The sequence below is a fragment of the Epinephelus fuscoguttatus genome, linkage group LG4, assembly GCF_011397635.1.
Source record: "Epinephelus fuscoguttatus linkage group LG4, E.fuscoguttatus.final_Chr_v1".
NCBI classification, from domain to species: Eukaryota; Metazoa; Chordata; class Actinopteri; order Perciformes; family Serranidae; genus Epinephelus; species Epinephelus fuscoguttatus.
In genome coordinates, this window is record NC_064755.1 from 15,379,628 (window position 1) to 15,393,552 (window position 13,925).

General features: G+C 39.6%; 1 protein-coding gene across 1 annotated transcript in view; it reads right to left on the reverse strand.

Moving 5' to 3' along the window:
• Positions 1 to 30: 30 nt before the first annotated feature.
• The window catches only part of LOC125887071 (protein arginine N-methyltransferase 8-B), a 38,922-nt gene continuing 25,027 nt past the window's right edge, over positions 31 to 13,925 (reverse strand). Inside the window, exons 8-10 of the mRNA XM_049573582.1 lie at positions 8,081 to 8,231; positions 4,093 to 4,214; positions 31 to 2,569 (exon numbers count right to left, since the gene is read on the reverse strand). Of these exons, the coding sequence (XP_049429539.1) occupies positions 2,486 to 2,569; positions 4,093 to 4,214; positions 8,081 to 8,231 (357 nt within the window). The 3' untranslated portion in view covers positions 31 to 2,485. The remainder of the gene's footprint in view (positions 2,570 to 4,092; positions 4,215 to 8,080; positions 8,232 to 13,925) is intronic.

Genomic DNA, 13,925 nt, shown 5'->3' on the forward strand with positions numbered 1-13,925 from the left:
TGTGAAACAACATATTTATTATTTTTGTGGAATTAACATGCCAATTTATTATCATTGTTATAACTTATAAACTATATGGCAAACTAGGTCTGTGTGTAGTTTGAGCAGCTGACTGTCAGAATAAGTTTTCCATTAAGTTGCAACTGGACAGATTCCACAGGTGCGCTTTCAATATGAGTATCTTTATAAATAAATAATGTGACTTATCATGTATAGTTGGTTGTAAGCATAACATAACTTTATATTGCATAACTGTACCGGCCAGCATCTGGTAAAATATGCAGGATTAAAAGAACTGTGTGCTCTGAGGCGGCAGCAGTCAGTTGGACACCCCGCTATTTGTTGATTGTTACGAGCATTAGTTGCATGCTTTATAAATGTAGTTTCCTCCATGGTGCTCCCAGGTGCTCATACTGTGCGTTTGGTTACAGCCCTAAAGAGATTCATTAGGGCCTCTGCACATATAAGACGTGGGAATAGAGGCTGGTTCTTGGCTGTCACTGGACGCAATATCATATAACACATAATTACAGTCTGGGAAAGATAATATATTAGTAGATGGCTTTAAAAAAATAAACAACTTATTATATTTTGTATTGTTCTCTGTGGTTGCCGACCCCTGCACCAGGATTATTAAAGGAATACTTCTTCAAAACTTTGCTTTTCTCCGTGCCTCCAAACTGAACGAAGAATCCAAAGCAGAGAAATTTCTTGATGAATTGGAGTAACAGCAAAACTATATCAAAACTATATCAAAACAGCCATTTACATAATCCAAGTCTCATTTATCCAGTCATATGTGCAGTGCTTTCAAAACACATGATTTTGCCAAAAATCAAATCCCACCTTCACATAAACAGTCTCATGCACAGAAATGTAGTGCACTTCCAATATTTACGAGGAAGTGCTTTAAATAGTACAGTTTAAGTGAAGTGCATGTGTTTTCGTATAGTTTTGCTGTTGTTAAATGTGGACCCCTATTACTTCAATTCATCAAGAATTTTCTCAATTTTTGGATTCTTCGTTCACTGTGGGGACATGCGAGAAAAATAAAGTTTTCTTCCCTATTCCAATGTTAACACGGGGTGAATAATTCATATACAAATAGTCTTTTGTGGCTGGAGTATTCCTTTAATGTGACATAATGTTTGCCCAGATCAATGTGTGTCTTAATGAAGAACACCTACAGTATTCATTGACCTTAGTAAGAGCACAGGTGAAATGGAAAGATGGTTTTCATCAGCTTCAATGCACTGCTGCTGGAACTGTGTGCGATGCAATGCATTTTAGTCTGAGATACAGCCTGTAAACTCTGGTACCACATCGTGTGAGGGTACTCCAGAAACTAGCTTGTTACAAGAAATGTAATTCGTAGCCTCATGAGGGTCAAACCAAGATATTGGTACAGGGGTCCTGTGGGTGATCATGCATTATTAAAATACTTCTCTGATATCAGAGAGCTAGTTGCTATGTGGGCCTAGATTTCTTGACATGAATTGTGCCTGGATGCAGACCGAAGAAGCTTCATGGCTTAGGCCTGTGATTTAAGTGACATCTAACATTAATAAACCAATGAAAGGAGAGTGGCAAGCATCTACATATGACACTATCAAAATAAAACATAATCCAGCAGTGGAACTAGGAACACTTTGGCACTTGGTCAAGGCATTGAGGATGGGGGAAGGTATGTTATTGGCATGTCAACATCACTTTCTTAAACTGACAACACAGGCAGGGCACATCTGGAGTCCGAGCTGTGCAACAGTGTGACATCTTCTATTACACACACACACACACACACACACACACACAAAGCTACTAGTACACTGACTATGCAAACACGTGTTACCTTTCACGTTACACATACATATACGTATGCAGGGTTGTCCTTGGCTGTGGTGTTGATTGCTGTAAGTTTCCCAACATGGTTAAATTGATAGAACTATAAATGAAAAAAGTGTTTGTCTGGTAACCATTCCCTACAGTACAGAATATGACATAAGAACTACACCTTAAATTTATTGTCTACTCATAGCAGAATGTGGATGATACAGTAATTGATTACATGAGCTCTACTGTAATTTAAAAGATGGCGACTATCCCTCCATAAGGTCCGGGTTATTGTTAAAACAAATATTCAGCAAAACACACAGGTACATCACTCCATCTCACATATACGCACATCAATAATCAATAACATTCATCGAGACTAGGAAATATTCCTGACCTCTTTTTGTTGGCGTTACATTCAGAATTGTTTAACAGTCAGCATGAGTAACTTCCTGCCTTCGTCAAACGCTGGAGTGACAATAGTGATGTTGTCAACGGGGCCACCTCTGCTTGGTCTTGGGCCTGGTCTTTTCTCTTATTCTGTCCCCTCTTACATCACACTATGTGTCTGTCTGTGGTCATGGGAGTGTCTCTGTCTCCCTCTGCTGCTCAGGGGTTGTTCTCAGTGGACCAACAATGTCCCCCGGTCAAACTTTTAACGCATCTTGTAGTCGTGAGATATGGCCGCTTCACACAGCTGCCCTTTGAAATCCAGCTCGAAGGTAAAGTCCAAGTCGCGCTGCAGGTTGAAAGAAGAAGAAAAGAAAGGTAAAGGGAGAGGGGAGGTAATGATCAAGAGGAAACTGAGAAAGAGATGTAAGACCTGAGACTATCAGACTTTGCTTTTTGGCCTGACAGCAGAACATGGTGTCAAATAAGCACAGAGTATTTGTGTGAGACAACAGGAGGACGTGAGCCCTGCTTCTCCACCCCAGAGGGGGAGGAGAGGACAAGGTCAACAATAGAAGCTGTTGTTTGTCTGGAAGTCACTGCAGTGCTGCTGCCTACTTGACCGCTATCCAACACTGAGGAGAAAACAATCTGCCGTGGGCAGGCAGCGCAGGAAGTGAGTCATGTCTTAGCTGAAATATATAGGATATGAGAGGAGCTGAATCAAGGAAATGAAATGAAGGCAACAGCCAAGAACATAAATATAGAATGGGATTATTACAATAATAATAATAATAATATATGAAAAAGATTATAAATAACGACAACAAAACATTTACATAAAACAGCCTATAGCTGTTTTAGAATGAGAGATCTGTACAGTTTTGTGCAGGATGTTCAGAAATATTGATCAGGGGATGTACAAAAGTTCACACTATAGCAAATATGTTACAGTCAATAGATAATAATTATGTTAAGCACTGTATTATATTTTTATTCTAAATTTTCTTATACACAAACACACGATAATTCAGTGATTCACTTAATCACTTCAGGGTCCAGTGTGTGGGATTTAGAGGGATTTATTGGCAGAAATGGAGAAATGGAATAATATGCATAACTATGTTTTCATTCTATTCTTTCTATGTATTCATATAATCATCTGAAATTAAATCAGTGTGGTTTTTTATTTTGTTTTTTTTATCTTAAAATTGGCTGTTTATAGTAACATCCAGAGCATGTCCTCTTTTACAGAGTTTGTCATGTTCTTTATACAGAACAGACAAACCAAACACTTGCTCTTAATATGACCCTTTGTGTTTTTGCGTCAGCCACAGTAGCTCTCCCACACCAGGGGTCAGCAACCTTAACTACCAAGAGTCATTTTTGACAAAAAAAAAAAAAAAAAAATTAAAAATCTGCCTGGGGCCACAAAACATATTTAAGCCTTACTGTAACTTACTTACTATGTCTTAGTCTAAATTAAGCTATCAACATTAAAAGTAAGTCAAATCGAGCATTCATACACTCAGAGGCTCCTCTGTAGTGGGCTATTTATGATTTAAATTGAGTGTTAAGTTTGCAGAGGTGCCGGTGAAAGCAAATGAATCCATCTTTTTTTATCCATCTTTGTATTTGGAATCCATTGCTAGTCTAGCTGGGGATAGTGCTTTTACTCAGAGCACAAGCTACACATTTTTACAATTGGAGAATATAAGAATTTCTTGAATCAGTTGGTTAGTTGGTTGCAATCTGCAATCTCACCACTAGATGCCACTAAATCCCACACGCTACTGCTCTAAAGGCAGATATCATTAACATTGGTATGATAACTCCACAGACCACTCACACATTAGACTGGACAATACTCACAATGTTCTTCTCATTGGGCTTCATAGCAATACTGCCGACAATCTCCTCTCCTCTCCGCACAGTCAAGTAGTCCTCCAGGTAAAACACTGTCTGCTTCCAGTGGGTGTATTGAGCGTCTGGTGCTGAGACACACACACATACACAGAAACACACAGATCAAAGTGCACATCAGCCATTTTAATCTTAGAACAAAACAGCTTTTTGACTTTAGTAATGGTTAATGCATAATTTATTGGTGCTTTATAGATCAATTATAAGCTATTAATAAGAAATATTGACTTGTTGGGAGAAAAACCCTTTGGCTGGTGTTTAGCTCACACTGACTGATCTCTTGAAGAAAGGCCCGACCAAAATCAAGTTACTACAAATTATTAAGATTTAGAACTTCAAATACAACAAATCCTTAATTAATGACTGAGCCTAAAATCATAGATTCATGTTTGTTTTTCCAAAATCTGGCAACCCAAAGTTGTGCTTATTATTTATTTACTTATAAATGATACATAAAGCATTTGTAAATGATTCATGAGCCATTAAGAGAGCCATTAGTTACAGTTTAGCCTGTTATAAAGGCTGCCTGACAAGAAAGTTTCACCAACAAAGTTTAAAACTTTGGCAACACACCAAACATCTCAGATGCAAGGCAGCAGTCAATATGTCATCCCCCCATCATTCCTCCACCCAGTTAACCTTCTTCAGTATCACCAAGGATCTAATGTCTATATGCCAGCAGACACTGGACAGGAAGCAGAGAGACACCACGGACAGGTTGTTTGTCCATCATGGGGCTAACAGACATAGAAATACAGTCTTCTATCCTTCTGATGTGAATGTCAGGGAGGGAACAAACACAAAGAGCACAGAGAAAGAGCTGGGTACTGTCAGCATCCAGTTGTGGAGCAATGATGCAAAAAGAGCAGGTAGCTCAACCTGAGTTCAAAATGACAGCGCCGAAGTAAAAGGCAGGAAATGCATGACTGCTTTCTTGACCTCTCCACTGTTGCTGGAGTCAATGTGCTTTCATCGCTTTGTATATATTGCGCCACCTGATGTGCCCTTGTCTGTGTGTATGTGTTTGTGAGTGTGTATGGAAACAGACAGGTAATATCTGACACCCAAGCCCAAAAATAGGTGTGAGTATACCCTGGTGCTCTGACCATCACTGATCGCTTGACTGGAACTCAAAAGGTCAGTAGCTCTTAAATCGAATTTCTGCCAGCTGTCCCGGGGCAGCGTGGTACCTCTGCCTTTAAAGACGAGCTCTTTGTGTGTCCAAAGATGAAAGGGCTTGTCAATCAGCATGGCCGCTGCACAGGCCCCGCTCACATTTTCGGGCAGAGTTCAATAAAGACACTGACAAGCTAGCTGCGTTTCTTATGCTAATGCAGCAGATGAGATGGCATTTCTTCTGACCAGCATGAATTCTAATCTTTGACCTGTGCTTGCTTTTTTCTCCTTGGCTGAGAGTGTGTGTGTGGGTGGGTGTGATGCGGCTGTCGTATGGGGAATCAATTGCACACGCTGGCTCGCTATGTGCAAGTTTAGATCTGTATCTTAAAGTTTTGGCAGGCGAGAAGTCTTCTGGTCTGACATTGGAAAACTTGCTTGACAGACAATCTTGCAGAAAATCAATAGACAGGAAGTGAGTAGGGCGGCGAAAGCTAAGGTTAGGAAAGTATATATGTCCTCCTGAAAATTATACAAAGTACCGGTGATGCCAAAATTGAACTAAAAAAAAGAAAATCAGTGCCAGAAGGCTGACAGATCTAATGCTCACAATAATAGGCATCATTTCAATGTATGATATTTACCACCACCACTAGAGGTCAGTCACACACAGACTTTGACACAACATCCCCAGCTCACTCCAGCCCAGCACTGTTTGGATCATGTCAATCAGCCTGATCCGAACTGCTCTAATGTAAACTGACAATGACATTTACTATTGTGATGGATGCCTTTAAAGTCTCAGCACAGACCACATGAGAAACAAATGGTCTTTTATGAATGAGTGGAGGGCCACTGTGTAACCTGGGATGTTTTGAGCCTGTTACTCCCATTTGACTTCAGCTACATTAATACTGCTAGCTCCTCGTGAAGCTGTCCAACTGATGCTCTTGATTTCAGGCTCCTGGGAGTATTGGGTTCCACATAAAATGTTTGCTTGAGGATGTTTTCTGTCTGCACAATGCAGAGACATTCGCTTCCTGTTTGTATGAAACAGGTCCAGCAATATCCTCCCCTGCTCTCTATTTTTTCCTCCCTTGCAGTAGTGTATTAAGTGCTTGCTACCAGCATGAACTATACTCCCTCCAACCTTATGTCAGACACTCTTGGTGACCTCTGGCAAGGAAACCTGTCAAGAAACATACATTAAGTTGATGTAAACGGAAAGTTGAGGTTTGTGAATATTCAACTGGACATGTTGTAGTCAAAATAAATTAATTTGCTTTTATGCCAAGAAAAGGATAAGATCATCACAATTCACACACAGTCACAAATTTGATGTCTTTAGACTCAACTTGACAAAATCAGAAAAAGACTTGCTACTTGACTTGTATGTGAACACCAGGGACTCGTTACTTCACTTGGACTTGAGCCTTTTGACCTGAAAATACTTGATACCTTCCCCCGAGTCATTCTGGACAGAGAAATTTAGACATTCTTCAATATGAGATGAGTTAAATACAACAAGACATGAATAAAAAATATGAAAATATGAATACAACATTTATTTTGTTGCTGTAGTCTAGTTGATGGTGCTATATGTTATGAAAGTGCAATGTCAGTGCATTACCTGTTTTATGATAAAGTTTAGTTTAACTTTTTTTAACAAACTTGTTTTAACAAGTAAATACATTTTTAAAGCATTCAGTAATTTTGTAAATGTACTTTATTCTTACCCTGTTGGTAAAACAACGTTGTGAAAAGCACATTGTAGGACTTGAAACTCAAAGTTTAGGACTTGGGACTTGACTTGTTAGTTGTCGGTCTTGACTTGGGACTTGAGTGCAAAGACTTGATGCTTACTTTTGACTAGCAAAACACTGACTTTGTCTCACATGTTATGATTACCCTCTCATATCTGCTGTCTGCTACAACCAGGAAATGGCTAGCTTAGCTTAGCTTAGCTTAGCATAAAAACTTATGGCAGAGGGAAACAGCTAGCCCGGCTCTGTTTGAAGGTACACATTTTAACCTAACTAATTAACACATCACCACACAATATTCTGTTGTACACTTTTTATTCACTTGTTCGGCGGTGTGTGCTGCCATGCATTCAAACTGCGGGGTCCATGTCATTGGTTCGACATCCCATTAGTCCGACTGTCCGCGGTGCCGAACAGCTCGCAGCGGGCGTATGGTGCGCCGCGAACCAGCTTGAGGCGGAGCAGGCTCACGGCTTATGTGTTTGTCACTTTCTTTTTCATTTTAACCCACACCATGATCTTTTCCTGACCCTAACCAAGTGGTTTTTGTGCCTTAACCTAACCAGACCTTAACCACAGGGCATCATGATGATTTCGGAATGGACTTCGGAACAATGAGTTTAATATGGTTGGAACAATGGGATGTCGAACCAATGGGCAGTTCCCCAAACGGAGATCAGTTTGTTATTAGTCATAAGGGCGGTTTGATTTCAAGTTAAGGCCGTAACTTTCCCTTGTTCCCTCACTGCGAATCAGGAGGGCTTGCTTCTTTTACATTGCAAATTTCATCTCTAAGGGGCTCACTAAAGCCATCAAGGCAAGACAGTACATTAATGAGGAACCAAAAGCACCCACAGCATCAGCACTCTGCTGTGCTGTCAGTAGCCTTGAGGGAGATACTGAACCTGACCTCTGAGTAGAGCTGTTTTATTGCTGTGAGGGCTGGTAATAAGAAAAAGATTCTTTTTAAAATTTTAAGATTATCATTATAGTCACTGTAATATAATGCACACATACACCAAGATCCGTCTATGTATACTAAGAGAAAGGCATCTTACCAGTGGAGAAACCAGTTTTCTTATGACATTTGGTGAACTCGATGTTGAAGTAGGTGACCAGTGCATGGATGTAGTCGTTCCTCTGGATCTGCAGGCAGAACGCTGAGGTAAATGAGAGATCCTCAGCCTTCACTGTGTAGATGTCCACCTCCTGCAGGAGTAAAGAGACAGACTCTTCTCAAATATCTGGAGCACATAGTTCAAATAAACACAAGAAGTTTGTGCTCTAGAGAAACACAACAAGTCTGACACAACAAGTCATTGGCCACATCAAGCTCTCCCCAGTCCCATCTTATTCTTTTTAAGAAATATTTAGACATTTTGGGAAGTATGTGTATTTGTTTTCTAGTCAAGATTTAGGTGAGAAGATCCCACTCTTATGCCTGCCTGTTAAATATGAAGGAACTGCCCATTGGTTTGACAGCCCATTGGTTCGACATCCCATTGTTCCGACCACATTAAACTCATTGTTCCGAACTCCGTTCCGAAATCATCATGATGCCCTGTGGTTAAGGTCTGGTTAGGTTTAGGCACAAAAACCACTTGGTTAGGGTCAGGAAAAGATCATGGTGTGGGGTAAAATGAAAAAGAAAGTGACAAACTCATAAGCCGTGAGCATGCTCTGCCTCAAGCCGGTCGCGGAGCACCATACACCCGCCGCGAGCAGTCGGACTAATGGGATGTCGAACCAATGGGCTGTCGAACCATTGACATGGACCCAAATATGAAGCCACTGCTGCTAGCAGCTGGTTAGCTTAGCACAAAGACTGAAAATGTAGTGAAACAAATTGATATAGATTGGACAAACTACTTCATTTCAGTTCATATGGACAAATGCCAGGAATGTTCTCGATCCACATGACTTGAGCCTGAGTCAGACTCAAGTCTCACATTTGATGACTCGTCTTGAAAAAAAATCAAAGCTTGCTACTTGACTTGGACTTTAACACCAGTGACTCATAACTTTACTTTGACTTGAACCTTTTGACATGAAAATACTTGATACCTTCCCCCAGGTCCAAAGATTAAAAAGCATGTTATTTAAAAAGTGTGTCACCAATCAATTTGTTTCCCTTCATTTCCTGAAGCAACTAACTTTAATACTTTTCATTCACAGCAACACATAAATCCGCAGATCCACTTTGTTTGAACAAATACCACAGCATCTATCAAGCAGCAGGAAAGAACCATTAGGGACTAACATTATGTTACTGAGCACCAGCTGAAAAAAAGATCATTTTGTTTGTGTGCAAAACTATATGGTGAACAAAAAAAAATCAACATTTTAAGTTGCACAAAGAAAGGTAGGTCAAGGCTAATATTAACATACCAAAAAAACTTCATTTAAAAGCCTAGTCCTGATTAAACGCCCGGTCCCTTTTACTAGCCAGGTGTGGCTACACATTTTGACAAATAAACGCCTGTCTTTATGAGACGCCAGGTCCTTTGGATGTATAAAACCAGGTTGTTGGCTACCCACTTGAGCTAACGTTAGCTGCTTAGATTGCACATACAAATATAAATGCCTCAACCTTTTGTCAATATGGAGGTGTTACACAGCTTGGTTAGATTCTTCACAATTCAGCTGTTAAGTTCATTTTACCGAAACCATGAGCACCAAATAAGTAATTTATTCAGATTTACCAGCCTGGTAAACGAGAGGGACAACAGTGGCCTTAAAGTCACACTCTGTGTTCATTCTTAAATTACCTGGTGAGATATTCATATGCCCTTTGTCTGTAAGGGTCCAGCTATCAAAAGAATTAAAAGGGTTTTTCATGAAAATGAATCCAGTTTTGTGTGAAAGGAATTAAAGGCCTGTCCCACATAGACACCTGTCCCTAATATACACTGGTTAATTTAAGTGTTTCAACCAAATAATAGCCCGGTTCTATTAATTGAAGTTTTACAGTAGTCAGTGAGCTAATGCTTAGCTAACATTAGCTTAATAGCTAAGTGAATTTGTAACAAACTTGTTTTAACAAAAACATACAAAGTTTTAAAAGAATTCCTGTTTTTTTGTAAAATTAATGAATTATTGTACTGTTAAAATCCCATCACATTTGGTGAAGAGAGCATTATGAGTTGTTTAGGACTCAAAATTCAAAATTTAGGACTTGGGACTTGTCTCAGGACTTGCCTGTCTTGACCTGGGATTTGACTTGGAAGTTTGGTGCAAAGGCTTTAGACTTACTTGTGACTTGCAGAACAATGACCTGTTTCCACCCTTGACAAATACAGTATACATAGAGAATTACACAACAGGTCAATGCAATGTATCACTGACTAGACATAACCTTTTTAATAGTTAGCTTTAGATGTGCTGGTAGTGCAATGTTTATTCCTTGGACAGAGCCAAGCTAGCTGTTTTTCCAAACTCTGAACCCAAACCCCACTAGGACTGACTTGATTTTTAGAGTTCAGACACAAGAACAGTATTGTTCTTCTCATTCAACTCTTGGCAAAAGAGCGGACAGCCTACAACATATTTTCCAACTGCCAAACCACTCCTTTACATTGTACTGTAGTTTTATTCTGACCTCAACCAGATCCTTGTTTTTGTGCTGTAGTAAAAACAAAATCAGAAAATACAGCACAGCTTATATCTGCAGACATATAGAGTCACCATTAGACTCCACTGTGCCGAGATCCTAATAACCATCTAGAATGAGGCCAGTAACTCTCGTGTAGGCAGAACAAGGGTAATATGCCTGGGATCATCTGGGAGCTCTAACTATTGTGAGGCTCCAGGTGTTCATGCATGCTGCTAGCAACCCCAAATCTGTAAATGTCCCCTGGTTCCATTCAGTTTAACAGGGTATCTGATAACCCATCGTCCCACTGGGCCGTGTTTCAGAGAAGAACATGTTGTTCCAGATCCTGGTTTACTGTCGGCTGAACACCACTGCGCCGACGTATCATGTTAGCTTTGATCACTGAGTAACAGAGGGGAGTGCAGCTCACCTGAAACCCCTCAGTACCCTGCAGGGTAAACATGTAGGCAGAGGTGTGATAATCTTGTTTCATGTACCATTGACAATATTAGATATTCACTGCTAGCTTGCTGGCTTTGGTGCCAGATGCCACATTTACTGAGGAGGAATGAGCCCTATGTTTGCTGGCAATAAATACAATGCAGGTTTAATGTCAGATCCCCCCTGCTGTCTTTTGAAAATAATCACTCCCGTAAACACATTTACCACGTATTTGCTCTGGTCATGCATTATAAACTTCTCAAAGTCACATTTCAAAGTTTAAGACAGCAATATTTTTCACCCTTGCAATTACTCTAAAGGCAAAATAAAAATGTTAAGAGCAATATCATGCAGGTTGTGAAGGTAAATTAATTATTTTCTGCGAGATTATACTCTGCACTGATCCTCACTGAGTATTGCTACCAAAGCTTTGTGCAGCAGTTTAATAACATGAGGTCCTGTGTGTACTACTCCTTGGCTATACAACCTTAATGAGGTCAGTCAGTAATCCATTTAAAGACAATAAAGCTTGTCAGCAGGGTATCATTGTTGTAAGGCTTTTTTTTTAGATCCAGAGACAAGCAGCATTTCCATCAGCTTCATAGAGATTTTTATTAAACTCTCATGACTGATGTCTTTGCTGGGCTTTATGTAATATCTCACTGAATTTAAAATGAAATGCTGTCTGATGGCAAAGGACATAAAGAAAAAAAACTGGGTGCTTGACAATCAGCAACCTGAAGAAAGCAACGTTGATGTCAGGGTATGATCACACAACAATTTTCCAGCGGGACAGAGGTGAGACAGGGCAGAGCCGTCCAATCAATGAAGGTCACAACGACAAGGAGCACAATCAGGAAGACTAGACAGGCTGCTATTGACATGCATGGCACAGCAGTCTGATCAGTCTAATCCGCACAGTGAGAGGCGCAGACAGGGCAACAGCTACACGTCAAGGTCGTACTCATACCAGCAACAGCATGTCACACAATATGTTTACTAATCAATCAATGTCAATGAGTAGTTATGGCTAATGTATGTGTGTGTTCCACCACTGTAATTATGCATTATAGTTTATAATCGCCACCTTAATTAGCATTCTCTGCTAATGTGTTCACATTGTAGAGTTTAATCACTCCTTATCACAGACTGTATGGTCCATTTGTTTAGTTCTGACACGTTTCTTTTCAGCTGACAAATGAACCAGCATTAGAAAACAGTGGTAACTGTGTGTTGTACGGTACATACTTTGGTAATAATCAGGGATTTAAATGTTGAGAAAACAATGTCACCACAAGGTCCATTTAGTAGCTGCTCTTGGGCTTTTGATTATATCATATGATCTTTATCAGTAGATGGAATTTTCCCTGTTGTCATGGTGATGTGCATGTTCAGATTTCCATTTTTCTGAGCACTTACATCCAATCCACTTTATTTATAAAGTACATCTAAAAACAACAGTTGACCAAAGTGCTGTACAGTCAAAAATAACAAAAAAAAGAACACAATAACTTTGATGTACACGTTAGCTCAAAAAAGGTGGGGATATGGCTGAGAGCTCCAGAAAAGCCAGTAAGTGGACCTTGTTGCTCATTAGCGGATTGCAGCTTTCAGTCCACCATGGCTAAAAAGTCCTTAAAGCTACAGTAGATGGCCTGATTCTATGAAAAAAATAACTTATTATATTTGCTGTAATTATTACTATATCCAGACAATAGTACATGAGACTGATAATTTGTGCAAAAATCATGTCCCTCTGGCTCCTCCTAGTGCTCCAAGTAACTTTTGCAAGAATCTTCCGCGCCTGAACGAAACAACCGATCAGATCCAGAAGTCTGTATCCCAGGATCAATCATTGCTTCTGCCAGAGGATTTTTTCACCAAGTATTTGTCTGATGTACCACTGTCAGGATATAGTGACATTTTCAGCAAATATGACAAAAGGTTTTTTTTAATTTACCCACTGTGGCTTTAAAGTGCTCAGGAAAAATGGAAATCTGAACATCAACGATGAGCAGATTTCCTGTGGCTGTACCTTGACACAGTGGTGCTTTGAATGGAACAGTGGTGGATGAGGTACCTGAAAGCCCTACCTGAATAAAAGTACAGATTTTTAATGGAAAATAACTTTGGTAAAAGTTAAAGTCACCTTTAAGAATACTGAGCAAAAGTCTTTAAGTATCTGATATTTACAGCACTTAAAGGGAAATTTCGGTTTATTTCAACCTGTCTCCTATCGTCCTAAATTTGTTTCAAGTGACTAGTGACATAAAAATCATAGTTAGCGTGTTAGCCGTCAGCCTAGATACAGCCAGGGTGCATAGTAGCGTCAGACCTGTTAAAACGTAAGTGAACGGGTATACTTCAAGTGCAAAGTTAGTCTAGGAATAGAATATTGATCATGGCCGAAATAAAGATAAAGATAAATAATTATGTACAGTTAATGCGTTTCCCCGTTTGCTTATGGGTACAGGGAAACATGTATGAAAGACATAGTTTACATAGTTTAGTTTATTTAAAGCAGAATTTTTTTTAAAAAATAAAATTTGTCATTGAAATGAGTAAGGCATTTTTAAAAAATCTTTATATCTAATTATTCTTTTGTTTACGAACACTGGTAGATAATTATCTTGCCATCAGGTGGTCTTTGGCTGCTCCTGACGCTACCGTCATAAAAACAAGAGAGGAAGAAATCTGAGTATCTGATTGGTCGAAGGACCGAACTGAACAGGTGATGTCAACATCCGTGATCAACAACATAGACGCATTTGTTCTTATCACAAAACTAATAAATAATCATGGTGGATTTACTGAACAGAGTTCCAGAATAAACGCTGCACTTAACAGCTTATTTATCTTTATTTCGGCCA